At 38.3% G+C, this 17,923-nt stretch overlaps 1 protein-coding gene across 1 annotated transcript; it reads left to right on the top strand.

The window, feature by feature from the left end:
• Positions 1–14,708: 14,708 nt before the first annotated feature.
• Positions 14,709–17,140, top strand: LOC121948618 (motor neuron and pancreas homeobox protein 1-like). Its single transcript, XM_042494010.1, has 3 exons — positions 14,709–15,171; positions 16,338–16,498; positions 16,621–17,140. The coding sequence occupies exons 1-3, from the start codon at positions 14,709–14,711 to the stop codon at positions 16,948–16,950; spliced, it is 954 nt and encodes a 317-aa protein (XP_042349944.1). The 3' UTR covers positions 16,951–17,140.
• Positions 17,141–17,923: the final 783 nt, after the last annotated feature.

Genomic DNA, 17,923 nt, shown 5'->3' with positions numbered 1-17,923 from the left:
CCCATGATAGTAAACTTCTCCCTCTGAACCTCCTTAGTGGTAGTAAATTGGTAAGCAGCAATTTAGGCAACTCTAAGTAAGTCAACTCTTTGGCTTCTCTCAAAAAATATGGGAAGAAGGCATTGATAAACAAAAGCAGAAATGATAATCAAAAAAAAAGTGGGAAAAAAGGCAAACAAGACTTGGAAATATTGCTTAAAATTATAAGGATTCTTTAATATAATTTTATTATATCATTTTTATAATCACAATTATAATTATAAATCAGCTTTTTCCCCTGGCATGCTTATTTTCTTGTGTCCCCTTGACATTTTCCCCATGCATTTTTTTTCTTTAAAACTACTTAAATTTCTTGAAATTTGTGGAAAAAATTTTTATCAAGTTGCTCACTGCTTATTTCCCATGTTATTGAGGAATTGCACCAATTTGCTCAGTCAGTCATCAGCTCAAAGGTGTACAAGGTGTACATTTGTGAAAGGCATCTGAAAGCAGCACAAGAAACGTGATGTTGATCCAAGTTTCAAAGGGCTAAGCATCTGTAAAACAATAAGTTGGTATAGTATTGTTTTGAAATTTTACATTATCATTTTGCTATTATAATGCTGTCTAAACATTTTTTTCTTTTCTTTTAAATGAATGCATGAGTTGCCTCGCAGCGCTTCTTATTTAATATATTTAATAGTTGCCAAGAAGATGGAAAGACTGCAAACAAGAGTGACAACAGGATAAGTTTGGGAATTCTCCTGAGGGGATTACACATCCTGTTCAAAGTCCTATCAGCTGCAGTGGACTGTAGTGCTGCTGGCAATAAAAGCAAGAAAGAAAAACATGTAAGTGAACTGCAGGAATGGAAATCACTTTTAGAAGATGCTGCTTCCTGTTGAGGATAATCTTGTCTGCAAACCTGCATGACAGTCAGTAAAATCATTCCCATCTGCTTTGGTGGTCTCTCTCTCTCTGTCTCTCTCTGTGTGTCAAACAAACAAACAGTGTCGAGGCATGACTCAAATAAATGAAAGCAGTCACGAATGCATGGCAAAAAAGATGTGGCTACTCATTCCTGACGGTTGAAAAGTAATTGCCGGGGGTTAAAAGCTGCCTTTGAAAAGTGGTGTGTGCCTTGATGCTGTGATAGTGCTCTCCTGATGGTAGCAGTCGAGATAAACGGTGGCCTGAAAGAGTGTTGTCGCTGATAACCTGCTGTTTTACTGCAACTTTGTCCCATAGGTCTTGTTCAGGTGTGGCTTGTTGGGCTGCTATCTGATACTTTTGATGCCAGTTTAACAATTTCCTAAAGTCACCTTAGTTCAAGCACACACAGGTTACTAAAATATTTTTTTCTAAAATGAATTTTCATCTGTGTGATTTTGCACACAGCTTGTTCTATAAAAATATACTTTTTACTGAAAGTCAAAGAATCCATATCCATATTTAATCAATATTTAGAAGAAATATTTAATTTCTCACTTAAAGCTAGAGTAGGTAACTTTTATTTTTTTAAAAACCAACAAACAACTTTTTTGTCATATGTGTTGAAACTGTCACTATATTCTGACAGTAGTACACGAAACAGATGATCTCTGAAAGAAATCACGCTCCTCTGGCTCCTCCGACTGGCATTTGCAAGAATGCACCATTAACATCCAAACAGAGCCAGGACGAATAGTCTCTGTCTCAGTGGAGCTTATGTCTTCAGCACGCGACTTCAGAAGCAGCTTTACAAGCACAATGGCTGAGAAACAACCACCATCAATGAAAAAGACAGCAAGCTTTCCTTTGTTGCTCATCTTCTGTTTACTCGTCTTTGCCGTTTACAGTTTTTGTGGCCGTGCAGCGTGTGTACAAGCAGTGACACTGCCTTAGAGACTTCTCCTGACTCTGTTTGGTTGTTATTGTTCAGGCACGATGGATTCTTGCAAATGCCAGAGATTATCTGTCAAATGTACTGCTGTCAGGATATAGTGACAGTTTAGGCAAATATGACTTTTTATGACTTTTTTTTATGTCTTTAAAAAAAATAAAAGCTACCTACTGTATCTTAATTAATTTTAAACAGTCTCTTATATCTTGTGATGTTTCCTTTGTAAAATGCTAAAAGTCAGGTCTTGTGATTGTAAAGTTTCAACACTCTTTGCTGCTAAATTCAAACTGGTCTGACATGACTGGCACTGCCACTGGGATTTAATGTAATGTGCAGTTACATACTGTGGCACAGAGTCTAGATGCCAGTCAAGTTTAGCTTGTGGAGCCAACTAAACTTCCCATCAGAGTTGGTCTGAAAGGAGGATATTTCAGACCCAGATGTCATTTGACAGATGGTGAAGAAGGGAATAAAAGTGATAGGTTCTTGTTTTGTCATTTTCATTTAGATGTGTTAGATGCTGATGTGAATCAGAGTCCATGGATAAACAATGTATTTTATTCATCAGTAAGTTTGTCATCGGGCTTTAATGCATTAATATTTTACATAACCAGCCATTAAGTTTGCATGTTTGACCTGCTTCTCTTTCAAAAGTGACTGCTTAGAGGGTCATTTGTTGGTTGGACATTATTGCCTTCCCATAATGCAACAGAGTAAATGCACAACTAGGCTATGTTAATCATGACCACAGTTTCCACTTGGGTCACCAAGGAGACCCAAATATACCAAATAACATTAAACCAAACGAGCTGCTTTTTTTTTGCCCCTGGCTGATTACCATTGGTTTTTCCAAGTCCTAAATTTACTGCCGTCTCAAGTCAATACGTTCAAAGTTCAGTGTGAACTAATGAATCTCTAAATTCAACATCCAGCCCTCCCTCCTTTCTCCTTTTCCCAACCTACCTTTCTTTCTGCCATTAATTTAATGTAGCGTTTTACTGGAGATGAAATCTTCACGAGTAACTTCCTTCCTACATAAAATATAGGACCATGAGTTACTGCCATATTGTGACTTTACTGTTGTAATATAAAAGCATATTGTCTGCCTCTTGGAAATACTTCTCTTGGGACTTCAAAAGCATTTCTCTGACTCTTCTCTCACAAAATGTACTCTGATTCAATTTGCAGTAAGTGTTCGATTGTTTTTTTTGGCACTTTGGTTGGCAATGACTGCAAACACCAGCCCCACAATAGCAACAATGTAATTTGTTTCCAGATACTGAGAAAAGATCAATTACCTTCTCTCTGACTCACACTGTGAAAATTGGGGTTTTTGCAACGCAGATTTGTTATGAACACATCCTATTTGTGCTGAAGGTTAGTTAGCCGTATTGACCGTATTGAGCCGTCACAGCGTCAAGGCTGATTTCATTATTGAGTGAGGGAGTTTAGGATATAGATGTCAACACTTTGGCCACCAGGCTGCTGATTTACTTTGACATAAATCTATGCTGTGATTTAAATGAAACCACCCATCAAGACCGGAAAAAGACTATCTGTCATTTGGAGTAAAAATTCATTCAGTGTACCCTCCATGTGGGATTAATATGGTAAACGTCCAGTTTTAGAGGTCATGTTTGGGGTTCTTCTAACCGTGTTTTCTTCCTTGAGGTTAAAGGTAAAGGTTAAAGTTAAAGGTTGGGTAGGCAATTAAGCTTTGGGTCATCTGGCAAAAATTCCAGCATAAACTTTAAGCGTATTATAATTAAAGTGGAATAAGAGAGCATAAGGCTTCTGCACCTTGCTTGGCTCTGTTTACAGGCTTTAGAAAATCTAGCCCATGAAGGGCGACTTTGGCCAATTACAGGTAATTTCAGAGAGAACAGCTGTCAATTATGTCAGTCACTGCTCTTGAACTGTGGACTATCAAACTAGGCAGAGCTTATTAAATATGAATCAAGATTCTGTGACTGTATTGCCAATTTCCTGCTTTAAATGATTTCAGAAGCATATTTTAGTGGACTGTTCAGCTGTAAAATGAGAATGTTTATGATAATAGAAACAGTTGAGCTGAAATGAGGAACCACCCACTGAAGAACAAACTTTCACATTATTTTAAAACTAAACAGTACCCTATTAAAGGAAATTTAAAGTGAAAAATTAAAAAATGCAGAAACATAATCTTGATTCATATTTGATTGGCACTGCTCAGTTTGAAAGTTTGACTACAGCTGTGTTAGAGACTCCTCGGTTTTGAGTGGTTGTTTTTGTAATTTTTCGCAAATGCCATTAGGAGCACCATGAGGGGGCAGAGGAGCATGATTTTAATAATTTATTTTCAGAGATTATCTGCCTTGTGTACTACTGACAGGATATAGTGACAATAATTTAAAAAACAAAACAAAAAAACTTTTTTTGTCATATTTGCTAAAAAAAAGTTACCTATGGAAGCTTAAAGTAAAAAACAAACAAACAAAAAAAACATTTTTCTGGTCATTTCTCCATATGGCTGATTGGCATACAACAGTAAAACTAATCAGAATCTGCACCATAGTGACTGATGTTGGAAAAAAAGACAGACACAGCCCCAAAGAAACAGAATACAGACATGGGGTTGACATAAAGGCAGACAGGGAGGGACAACCAAAGACCAGGACAGACACACAGAGTATTACTTTTCTGGCCCTGGCAGTGTGTCAGGCAGTCTGGAGGGAGGGACAGGGGCTGGAAGAGGTCTGATTAATGAGTGTTACTGGGTGGTGGAGAGTTTGTGTCCCATCTCACCCTTGTGTCACCAGCACACTCAATGGCTTCATCAATTTGTAGCCATTATCACGTCAATAGGCAAGAATGGAGGGAGGAGGGTAGATAGGGATTGAGGGGAAAAAAGGACTTCTGCTGCGCCATCTGTGGAGAGCTGAACATGGGTTAAGCAAGAAATGACCACTGAAATAATCTCCTACATGTGCTAAAGTATTTTTATGGTCAAAAATGTGTGTGCCAATCAAAGGCCTGAGGCCTACACGCATACTGTGTATCATGGCGATTTTTGACAAAGACTGACATTACTATGACTGATTAACTGCAGCTCACTTCTAAAATAATAAAACAGAAAACAACTGAATCAGTCATTAAATATGTAAAAGAATTGTTGCCTGGACATAGTGTGTTTTTCCCGATGCATTTTAAGAAAAGGCTACAAGTTTTAGTTGTGCTGTGTTGAGTTTTTGTACCCTAAACTGAAAAAAAAAACCCAAAGTATTTGTGGTCACATCTACCTACACAGAAATCTTTTAATACCAAAGTCTTCACTTAAATTTATCTCCACATCTGTGTCTCTCTTTAACTGTCTAAAAGGACTCAAAGTTAAAAGATGTGCTGTGAGTCTGTACTTATAATCTTGTAGCAGGTGTTGATTCCTCTCCAATTTCAGATAATATTCTTGTTGGAACATATATAGGAGTGAAAATATTAGTTTAGAAGTTTAAATTGGCAATTTTTCATGGATTAGGGTTAGGGATAGCGTTAGTGTTAGGGTTAGGGGATTGGGGGTTACGGCTGTGACACACCAAGCCGACATCCAAGAACAAGCAGCGATGAAAGCCCCCTGCACATGCATGTATGTTCTGCTCCTTCATAAGAGGAGATACCCATCCAAACCAGCAGATGAAAGATCTGGTTGTACTAAAGCGCTTGCTCATATTGCTCTGTCCCTTTGTCTCGTGTAGACTGTTTTCCTATCTGTTTACAGATAAGTAAACAGTTCTTTTTCTGCTCATGGGAAACTTGCAATGCTAAGTTTGGACAAATAAAATAACAAATCATCGCTATCTTTATGCTCAATTGTCATTGCACCAACTAAAGTGATTGGGTCAAAGTGAGTCAGTGTTTATGTCTGCAAGTACGTGTGAACACAAGCAGCTGTGGAACTGATACGGATAAGCAAATAGCTGCACACACATCATTAGGTGCTCATTTACAGGCATTAGGCAGGAGCACAGGCATCTGAGCAAGCATGTGTGCAAGTGTGCAAATCTGCTCACAATCCCAGACCTGTGAATTCAGGACACTGTTATCACATGTAAGCCACAATGATGTCTATATTGTCTCTTTTCATCAACTTCCTCTTTACTTTCAACTGCCTGCCTCCCCAAACTTTACAGAATTGTGGCAGGTACAACCATAAAAAAGGTGGTGCTCAAACTTGTTCTCACGTTTTACTCTCTCAAGTTTATCCTTTCTCCAATAGCCCAAGGGTTATTCTATCTTCTTTTTTATGTTAGTCCATAAAATGCTGTTAGTAACACAACAACACAAGGGTGAAACAGGTATATTAACCCAAACTGGACTTTAAATGGCAGCTCTTCAGTGCGTGGACCATCACTCACCTGAGGTAATTGCTAGCTATGTTTTGGCCTGGTCAGGCGTAAAACAGATATGTTGGTTAGTGCAGAGGCTGGTCACAGTGAAACAGTGAAAACAATGATTCTTAATTAAGCAGTTCATATGGCCTGTAATGACGCTAATCAGTTCAACAACTGTTTTCTCATTGCGTATCACTATAACTAATGAAATAGTCCTGACTCTCATTAGACAAGCAACATCTGGGGTGGGGGCATGAAAGAGAAGCAAAGGCAGGGGTAAACAAGCAGAAATGGAGGGTATGACGAGAAGGAGAGAAGGTGTAAAGTCAGGGAGAGGGGGGATCAATTAGGGAAATGAAATCTCATCGTCAGTGTGAGACAACATACATCATGCAGTGACAGCCCTGCCTCTAAGCCTGTCGGTCCCGCCTCTTTCAAAACGACCAATTAAACCAAAGCTAATCCCCCCTCTTAACCCCTGGATAGCCTCTCGAAACAAAACCTCCTCCTGTATACAACATCCTGCACACATGCTGAACACAAGCACAAAAACACATTTGGCACAAAGTAAATTTCAAAAACTATCTCTGTGTGTATTTCCTGTATTTTAACCCATAAGAGCCCAGACCCATTTCGACTTTAAGGAAGATTATGGGGGATGTAATATAGAACAAATAGGCCACATGGAACACATTTCTGAAACTTTTCTTTTGAAATACCACACATAGGATCAGAGATCTGAAATGTTACATGTATGTCACATTGGGTGTTTATGATAAATGTGTTCCTAATGCAAAAATGAACCCCAACAACATGGCGGCATGGTTGCTCCTCCCAAACAAGGGCAAAGCCACTTTGCAGCTGCCTCTTAACAACATATAGCAGTGATCCACAGCAGGAACAGGACAGCACCTCACATTTTCACCATTACAGTCCTTTTTCACTGTAAAGGTTCCCAGTGGAAACTAATGTGACATGATGGAGGTCTTCCTCTTTATTAAACATTTTATCCATCTTTTCCTCTGTGTTTACTGACGTTTACATTTGAAAGGCTCAACCTGGCTAGCTAACAGAAGTCAGGAGGAGAGTTTAGTGATGGGTGAGTTAATTTCCTCATTTCGATTAGTGACTCGCATTCACACGCCAACACCATCTAAAGCCGATCACAAAAAGACCCACCAACACTTGCAAAATAGAAATAATAGCATAGATTTGGCCCAAACTTAGGTGACTGGAAAACTCTGTGCTTATGTTGTTTGCCCCACATGATACTGATTACTGATCATATATTAACTATAGAATAGGAAACCAAGGCATATCAGTATGTAATGTTTAACTCTCCATGTTGACATAGTTTTCAACTAGCCTATGTATGGCTTTTTTTTTCAGTGGTCCCATCTGGGTACCCGACTGGCACCATCATGGCTGAGCAAAACAAAAGCACGAGGTACACCAAATATCTTCAGAATCTATGAAAATAGATGTCACTGTAGAGGACATGCAGCACCAGTGTTGCTTAGTACCTCTTTTATCCAAATTGCTTTAAAGCAATAAATCAACATGCAGGTCATGTCAGTACTCTCTTACAAACAGGGTGTAGCAACATCATCCCTTCAGACTACAATTCAGTAACTTCTACAAACCTGTAACACTCACTTTCAGAGTTACAGCCTTCTCCCTCCAGCCTTTTTTATTTAATCGTCCTCTCTTGAACACTATAGGTTATTTTTTTTATCTGAATTCTTCAGGTGCATGGGCAATGGGAGGAGAAGAGGATAAATAAAAAACAGGAAAGGAGAGATGATATGGTGTCAGGTGAGGTGGTGATAAAGAATTATGTGTTTCCCCTTCATCACCTAACCCTAACCCTTAGGCACACATACATGCAAGCACATGCGCACAAACAAATCTGATTAAACCTCACAAACATGGATTGGTGGGAGTGTCCATGGACCACAAGGCTAATTGAAGTGTCTCCTCTCTGACAGGATTATGGAAAGAATGATGAGGACTAGAATAAACAAGCAGGAGTATTACAAAGTCATAGAAAAGATGTAGAGAATGGAAGCAATGGGGGGTAACCCACTGACTTCTAGCCCCACTATGAGGTTCATTTTTGTGAACCTTTGACATGTCAAATGTGTCTCGACAATTGCTATGACATTTGGTGCATTTGTACATTCATGTTCCCTTCAGGATTGCTCATAATAAATAAGTGACCTCCTTGTCCTCTGGCCCCAACATCAGGTCAAATTTCATTTGATTTATTGCATCTTTAATGGATTTATCTCACCAACATCCATACTATATCTATCAACAGCGGAGTATGTTTTGCGGAGTGCTATCCAGATTTATGCAAGTCTTTTTAATATGCAGATATCTGCTTAAACTATACGATATTCAGAGCATATCTGTGAACGGGGTCTGGGCTGGGATTACCTGCACACAGCTCTGAACATGTAGGTGGCTGATCCAGAGGTGGACAAGTAATGGTGCTAACAGCATGAACATTGCTATGAACTGCAACTACTGTGCTGACAGAGCTAACAGTGTTAACGTGGGGTGCAAAATTGAAGTGTTAGACTACCACCTATGGTAGGTGTAGCACTATCAGTGATAACTGAAGCATCAGCATGGTGCAAAGTGGAAACTATTTGCTAGCCAGTGGAATACACAAACACAACCTTCCAGCACATCAAAGAACAGAGAAGCTCAGATCACAACAAACACAGAGGCAGTAAGACTTCATTTTCTGCTCATGATGCCAATTACTATGTTTTGACATAGGAAATAGTTGTTGGCTCCTATATCAATGTTCTGAATGTCACATAGAGCTCCTATAAAAATTTAGTTTAACAATATTTTGACAATGACATTGCCTGAAGCCTAAAAGAAACTGTATTCTTTCTAGCCAAGATCGTACACATGCAGGCCGCATGCACAAATGCATGCACATGCACACACACACATGCGTGTGCGCACACACACACACACACACACACACACACACAGAGGTTTGTGAGTTTGGTATATTATGTGCTCTGAAGAAGAATATCTTTTAATGACAATGGCACAAAAAATATTGAAAGACTCAAGTTGCCTTATGAACTTTTTCTACCTAATATTGAACTTCAAGAAAATTATATATCTCCAAAGACTGAGCATTCTATCTGCAGTTTGGTGAAAAAATGTCCGTGCGACTGAAGCTCCAGCAAGTGTTTAAAGTGCAATAATTCACCATAAATCTCTGAAATTTGTGGGTTATCTTTTTCAGCTGGGTAAGAAACTACATCAGCAGAAAAAGTCTTCTCAACTCTCAGAAAAAAACAGTTTCCACTGGTTTATATTATAAAGTAGTCTATGGCCATCATGTATTTGTGTTAAAGGAAGAACATATTTGGGTAATGAGTATTTTGGGAATCTGACCCTGCAGAGCAGTCTGGGTGTCCCACAGAGCAACAGATGTTTAACTACTCTCTGCAGCCACCGCTCTGCCGCCCCATCACTGCCCCTGTCTTTGTGTGTTAACCAGCTCTACGTGTGTCTGTCTCCTCCTCTCATTCACAGACCTCCGTTTAGGACTAATTAGCTCCTCTCTCCCCCCTCCACTTCTTCCCTGAAGCCTCATCTCATTGTACTGTCATCTCACTGTTTACCATGCTAAGTAATAATCATCCAATCTCAGCTCTCCTCCTCTTGCCTCCCCTCCTGTCCCGCCTCTTCTCCTCCTCCGCTCCTCCCTCTTGTCCTCCTCATTATGGCCCGGTCTCAGTTGTGACGGCTGTCATTAATCAACTCATTTTGAACGACGTTGAACCTTGCAACCCTGAACACCCACCACTGCTCAACCAGGAAATGTTCTATTCCCCTGCGGTCCATTAGGCCAATCAGAGCAAAACTTGGGCATGACAATAGATAGAACAATAGCAACCAAAAGCAGATATTGGAGTAGAAACACAATAGGACTCAGACAGCAGGAGAACAACAGGCTTTTTCATACTCTATCTGGGAATGGGGATTTTCTTCAAGCCTCAATATCTCCTGGGATACATAGTTATATTTTACTTTACATTTTGACATAAACAGTCAGTTCTTTCTTGAGAAACATCACTGAAACACATCGCTGAAGTTTATTTGTGAAGAACAGAATATGAGGTGAGAGTTAATATGAAATATGAAGGCGACTTTGTTTTTTGCATATAGTGAAAATGAATTCATAAAATCAAGTAACTGTCAAATCATTGAAATCAATTTAGTTTTGATTCAACCTCTCACATATTCCTGTGTATCACCGTGCAAGAATAGCACACCATTTTGCCTCTTAACTATAGAGCCCTGACAGAATCGCCCACTGGGTTAACCTCTCTAACATTTGTGTATGAATAGAAGCAACATGAATGGTTCTTTTACAGCTGTGGGTAGAGTGGAGCTATGGTTAGTAGTTTTTCCTCTGTGTCTCCCAGACTTGCTTCTGTATATCTTGACTCAGTAGTTTGCATTGCTTTTGTCTGTGTGTGTGTATCTGTGTGAGAGAGATTTTCCTGACTGTAGAGTTGTGCTTCAAGTACATCTTTACACATACACATAAAAAGATTACACTGGAAGACAGAGAGCTAGTGTAGCCTGAGATAAAATAGTAAGGCCTAATAGTCTGAGAGACACTTAAGGTTATTTTAATGTGTGATTGACCACAGCAAAGCCATCAGTGTTACTTTTATTTATTTAAGGACAGATAAGAATAAGTTGCTATTATTTATAGCTGTCTTCATTCAGTAATACTTCAAAATGTTTAATAATTTTGAGTGCAGGACAGACCAACCAAAACTAAAAGACTAAACTCGAGAAAATTAAATTGCATTTTTAATTTTACCTATACTTTTGTCCAGGACTGGACAGGTAAATTGGTTAAAGTAAGTGCAATCTGCTTTGGTCATCTACAAGCTTTGGCTGCACCTACACTGTAAAAAACAAATTATTCTAACTTTAAAAAAGCTAGTGTGTAGGCTGACTTAAAATCTTAAGTTGACTGAATTCGAGAAGACAAGTTAAGGTAATTTTGTATGATTCACAACACAAACAGAGAACTATCATGTGTGAGCTAAATGATGCATTGGCCACAGCTTGCCTTAGTTAAAGTTACATTTAGGCCTACGTGTTTTTCCCCTCGCTGTTATCTGTAATAAATCTGAAATATCCATTTTGATGCACTGACATTTTTGTGATTTAGTTTATTAGGCTAATCCAAATAACAAGAGTAGCTAAACTTCTGCAAAAGATAACAAAGCTAGCTCATAGTGACAGAAACTGCCGTTTAAGCATTTAAGCCAACTTTAACTTACACATTTAAATGTATTTAATTAATTTGATATTCTGAATCAGTGTATTACATTGATTTCTATGTGACCATAAATAGTATGGACAGTTCAAAGTCTCTGACTCCTGACCTCTGGTTAGATAAATGCTGCTGTAGATGAAGGTATGCTATTGATAAACACAGTTTCCATTTTAATCGGACAAGACAAAGACAGGTCGACCTCATTCACCTGATCGTTCCATCCTCAGTCCAGAGTATATAACTGTACAAAGTATCAAGTTATGACTGCTATCTATTTGTTATAGATAAACGCTACGTGCATGGGTTAAATGAATACAACAGCTCTTTTGTTAAGGGTTATTAACAAGGCAATCTAATGACCATAAATCACATTTCCAGTATATTACCAAACATAATATCTCTCAGTGGTGTGAAATTTCAAATGTTGCGTCGTTTTTATCTTCTGAAACTTATCTGAGATGATGTGATATTTGTCCCGGGATATCAGGATATGCTGTGCAAACTTTATTAAATGTTGAGATATATCTCTCCTTATCTATTGTATAACAGATCACAGAGAATTAAGTGTTTTACAGCTGGCTTTTACAACCTCTGCTCTATCCTGGTACTTCACACATTACAGTGACCGGGCTGACTATCAAGGGCAGTGGAAAAAAAGAAAAGGAAGACATAATTGCAAACAAATAGAGCATTTATTTTCTCATTAATAATGCTGTGTTGTTTTGATAACCTTCAACATGCAATGTAAATACTTCCTCTTACAAAAAATAAATTGATTTTTTAAAATGTCCTTCATGTGCGACTATTACCACATAATTAAAGATCAAAGCATATGTTCTTGTTGCTATTTGTTTTGTATTCAATGAATTGATTCCATATATTGTATTAATGTAAATCATTTTTATCACAGATCCAAATAATTGGTTATGTCAACAGCAGCCTTATAACATTATCAGATTGAAAAAGGGAAATATATATTTGCAAAGTGTTTAGTTTGACTCCTTTCCACAGATATTTCTTCTTTTTTATAGTTTTGCTTTGTCCATACTGTGGTCTGTGGGAATATACCTATGTAATTCCTTGTAATGACTGATGACAGAACTTGTGAATTATTAACCTATGTTTCCTTAGAAATGACTTTAAATATGTTACATCAAAGCAAATGTAGTTTTCTGGAAATGTTTCCTTATTTAAAAAAAAAAAAGTTCAAATAATCCTCCTTTCTTTCTACAACTAATTTTAAAGTCATTTTCTTGTCACATTTCTTGCGATTTTTTTGTCAAGTTAGTCTTTGTCTTTTTTACCCATGTTTTCATTAAAAAAAAAGCTCAGGTTTCAGAGGGTCAAAGGGTTGTGACAGTTGTCTGAACGTAGCACAAGAGAACTGATGTTGGAGTTAACCGATTAATGTTTGGCAGCTGTCATGTAATAATATTCAGATATTTTGTTTTACACATGCACATATAGACACATGCCTGCGGACACATCCATCCATCTAAGTTTATATGATGGGTAGTTTAGCAGGTGTTGGTGTGTTTGTCTTTGAACTGAGAGAAGTTTGTTTTCCCAGGCCTCTGACTGTCTCTTATCAGTCCTGTGTGAGCTAGCAGGAAATCACCACTGGTTAAACTGGAGCAGATAGATGCAGTTTGGACACTGTAAATGAAACTGAATAGGTCCACCTAAGGCCTTGCATTGAGATATCTTTCCAGGATAGTAAGTATCAGCTTAGGTTGGCAGGAATTCTGCAAAGCTGGAGACAATTATATACAAAGTATTGCAATATACTATTGCAACCAATATGTGAGGAACTATTTATGCACATAACTGACCCATTTTTTGCATATTATAAAGTGTACGTGATGAAATAAACAACAGACAACTGCTCCAGGATTTTGTGTCACCTGTCCGTACTTTGTGTTTGGCTGTGGAGAAAATTTGTTTGCTCTCTGTCACTTTACTGCCCCCTTATCTGCTCCACGGTGTGGTGATGAACGATAATCATAGCAGCAACCACCGATAAGAACTGTTGGGTTTCTGTCAGCCTTAGCAGCCAATAAAATGTAATGAAGACTTAGTTGTAAAATAATGAATTTCGTCATTGCTCTAAAATGAGATTACAGTCATTAACCTAATATAGTTGTCAAGTTGTGCGTGTCTCATATGCTTGTGCGTGCGTTATACAATGCGTGTGTGTCAGACAGTGTGTGATAAAGTTATACCTCAATCACACCTGGGCCAGACAGCTTGACCTCCACAAAACTGCAGACAATTGACATGTAAAGAGTCATAAAATCCAACACAGACAGCTGATACAGGAATACACCAACGCTTTTGATTAACCCTTCAGGACAAAGAATATACCCGGCCCCTGTGCTGCAGGGAGTGATAGAAATGAAGTTCTTTTACTCAGGTCCTAGAAACATCCAAAAATCCGACAACCCTTAACATGTGGGGCTGCTGCGACTGGCTTCTGGTCATTTTACAAAAGTGGCCCCCAAGCAAAGCAGAGTATCTTTGCTTTACACTCACATTGTAACAAGAAACTATTTGTTTCAATTCTTTTTTTTTTGACTGAACATATGAGGACAAGTTTAGATAATTTTGCAGTGATCCAACTTGTCTTCTCAAATTCAGTCAGTTTAAAAATTTTAGGGCAGCTCGGGCACTAACTTTTTAAAGTTAAAACAACGAGATTTATTTTACAGTATATATTATATTTAAACTTTATTATAGATAACTTCTAGTTGTGTATATGGTAGGCATAAGACTCACATTAAACAGCTTCACCATTAAAGTGAAGAACTGTGTGCTTTTATGCATTCATGCATTTGAATGCAATACTTTTACTTGTAATAGAGTATTTCTTCACTGTGGAGCTGCTTTTATTCAATGGGCCTTCCTCCACCACCTCTGACTCTGACCAATCACAATGGAGCAGACTTTATAGAGCTATTGGGTGCGAGTAATTTTTCAGCTCAGTGTTGGAGTGAGTGAAGTGCTTTTTACGCACGGGACCATCGTGGAGTGGATCAGAAAGAAGGCATTTCTCCGCGAAGAGGAGTGACGAAATAGCAGTTTCTGATAACTTTTTGATAGTGTGTTGAGAAATTGGAGAAACGTAACTCAAAGTTCATCGTGGGACAGAATGACTACCACTTTGGAGAAATCTAAAAACTTTCGTATTGATGCGCTACTGGCTCACAACGTGGAGCAGAGAGTGGACAGCGACGGTGCGTCCCCGGGGTTGTATTACAGCAAAAGCCCCGGCGATAGCCCGGTGTCAAACCGCGGCTCAGAGACACCTTCGCCCCATCCAAACACAACTAACTCCTCTCCAGTCCAGCCGGGGGTCCTGTCCTCCAAAGCCCAGCTCCTGGGCTTGTCCCAGTCAGGATTCACTACTCTCCACCAAGGGGGTCTCCTCGGAATGCATCCGTGCTCCATGTACCCTCTGGCGGCCCTCGGAGGCCAGCACCCCGCCTTCATATATCCCGGTTTCACGCAGTTAGTCCAACCGTACACAGAGCAGCTGAAGGGGGCCGCGACTCTCCCGCTGGAGCCCTGGATCCGAGCCGGGATGATGATACCCAGACTCGGAGAATATGGAGGTGAGTTATAAACTTAATCATTCCCACGTCCTATAACTGGAGATGCTGACAGAACCAAAATGCATGATGTTCATCTACCTCTGAATTTGCGAATGAGAGGTGAAACAATCAATTTAAAATCACATGGATGTTTCAAAGGTCATAGATTATTCTAAAGAAGTTAAAAAAAACAACCAAAAACAAAAAAGATTAAAAAAAACAAACAAACAGTAAAAACAAGCTTAAAAAATAAACAATAATAATAAACAATAATAATGCTTATTATTAGTTAAAACATTACCATAAAATGTAAAATGAATTCTAAACATATATTATTATACAAAACATTACTCTACTTATTTAACTCTAAATATTTTTTTAAATTTGCACTTATGTTGAAGCCATGCTTCTAAGTATTATTGATTATTTCATATTATGTATTAAATGATTTCATAAGCTGATTTATTTACTTTTTTACTTTTTATTTATTTAGGATATCGGAACCATATTCAGTCTTAGATCTAATTAAATTAAAATTGATTGTTTATTTGTTTTCCCCTTCAATTAAAAATGCTTTTCAATGTACACCAGTGCTGTATGTTTTTGTTATGGGTGGGTCAACTGCCAATTTATTAATGTTTTTAGAGCCTCCTGACACCTGCGTGTTGGTATTGGTTTTGAAAATGAACATGATATTGAAATGTTGTCTCTTCACAACAATGTATCTCATAAAACAAATGCACACCATTTACGGTAAAGGTAACACCTGGAATACACCTACTTAATCAATTGATAACATTTACAGTGTTTTCATTAACGTAATGGTGTCCTGTGATGGTTTATTACCCCTCTGAAGCAATATCCTCTCACCACGACCTCACATCAACATGGCAATAAATGTTAATGGACAGAGAAAAGATATAAAACAGACAGGCAGGTAGGCCTAAAGGATCCAAACTGGAAGATGTTGGCAGGATTTGTTCAAAGATATATTACAAAAATGTCAGTTAAGAAATGTTTTCTTTCTTTCTGTCTTTCATCCTCTAATAGGCTTCAGTAGACGTCTTTGAGTAATAGGGGTATTGCGCTCTTTTTGAAATAGATGAAAATGACAAAATGTTTATAATGCACATAATAACAGCTCTTTCTGCTGTTTGCCTCTGCCTCTCTCTGTTCTTCCTTCTCAGCCCCGGCACAGGCAGGTTTGCTGGGGAAGTGTCGCAGGCCCAGGACAGCTTTCACCAGCCAGCAGCTGCTGGAATTAGAAAACCAGTTCAAGCTGAATAAGTACCTGTCCAGGCCTAAACGCTTTGAGGTGGCCACTTCTCTCATGCTAACTGAGACTCAGGTGAGCGAGTCAGAGCCTGCAGGATGTATTGTACTGTATTACTATAGCAGCACATATATTAGGGAATATCAGTGTGTAAATATATTCTCTATTTCCCAATCCTTCCTGTTGTTTTTCACCAGGTTAAAATCTGGTTCCAGAACAGGCGTATGAAGTGGAAGAGAAGCCGCAAAGCCAAGGAGCATGCAACGCCACTGACTGATGCAGAGAGAGCTGGAGTGGATATAAACAGTGCTAAGCCTCAGAGTGATTCACACAGCTCGAGCCTGGAGGATGAAGAGGAGATAGAAGGGGATGATGAGGACGAAAAAGAGGAGCTGGAGATGCTGAGGGTGGGTTCTTTGGGCTCTGTAGGCTTTGTGAGGCATGCTGGAGGAGAAACAGGGAACTACAACTCTTACTCAGAGCAGAAGGAGGAAAGCCTAAGAACAAGAAGTGGGGTTTTCCCATAGTTGTAAAGTTCAGCATGCTTTTATTGTATGCCTCTTTAATGTTTATTGCTCTTTGGAAGACAATAAAATCACATACGCAAACGTGAAGTGGATTATTCACTTTCAGCCTAAACCCATAGTGCCATATGTGTGCCTGGAGCCTTCGAATTAGCAAAAGGGTATGTTGACATCTGCATGCTGGGCTGTTGTACCAGGACATTTAATGATTTAATGGACATTAATCCATCTGAGTTATGACTTCAAAATTAACAAATAATTCTGATGTATAATGGACATTTTTGTGTATTATTTATTTGTGATTTAAACACTAAAAACACACTGGAAGCCTGTCCTGTCATCAGCAATGAACTAATGTATTGTACATGTACTTAAACTGAATAAGGATTTAGGCCTGTAGCACTTTGATGGGCGAGACAGAGACAGAATAATTAACTTGGAGACTTATGTTGTAAAAGATGTCAATGTTACATTGTTTTTCAGTGCATTGTCTGTTACAAATGCTCAACAAATATTCCACCAATATTTGAAACTTTTCATATTTTAAACAAGACTTTACAAATAATGGATTCATATTCACCCAGTTAAAGTTTTAAGGCATAAGGCATGGCAAGGGAAATGCTACTATGGCTAAAAGTACTTTTTTGACCATATTGTCATGAATTTTTGTTGTATGATATTCAACTCTTTGTTTTGTATTATCTTGTATTATCTATTATCTAACTGCATGTTATATTTAGTTGAAGCCATACTCAAAAAAGTGGCTGCATGTACTTTAAATTTACTGTCAATATGGCATTTTTCCTGTATTTTGTACACTGCTCTCATAATAAGCATGTTATGTTGTTCATATAATTTATAGAATTTAATATATTTCACTTTTTAAACTGTGTTTTTATGTTTTTATGTTTTGGTTTTTTTTTTGGAGAGGAATAGTCTGAAAAATAAAACTGAATTCATGTGTGTACTTTCTGGT

Source organism: Plectropomus leopardus, chromosome 10 (assembly GCF_008729295.1).
Source record: "Plectropomus leopardus isolate mb chromosome 10, YSFRI_Pleo_2.0, whole genome shotgun sequence".
In the NCBI taxonomy this organism is placed as follows: Eukaryota; Metazoa; Chordata; class Actinopteri; order Perciformes; family Serranidae; genus Plectropomus; species Plectropomus leopardus.
This window is presented reverse-complemented; position numbering and strand designations above follow the sequence as displayed.

Excerpts from the sequence above, each read along its gene's own strand:
- LOC121948618 (XM_042494010.1), top strand. The coding sequence starts at position 14,709 with ATGACTACCACTTTGGAGAAATCTAAAAACTTTCGTATTGATGCGCTA. Across the intron at positions 15,172-16,337 it reads CAGACTCGGAGAATATGGAG|CCCCGGCACAGGCAGGTTTG; the intron begins GTGAGTTATAAA and ends CTTCCTTCTCAG. Across the intron at positions 16,499-16,620 it reads TCATGCTAACTGAGACTCAG|GTTAAAATCTGGTTCCAGAA; the intron begins GTGAGCGAGTCA and ends GTTTTTCACCAG.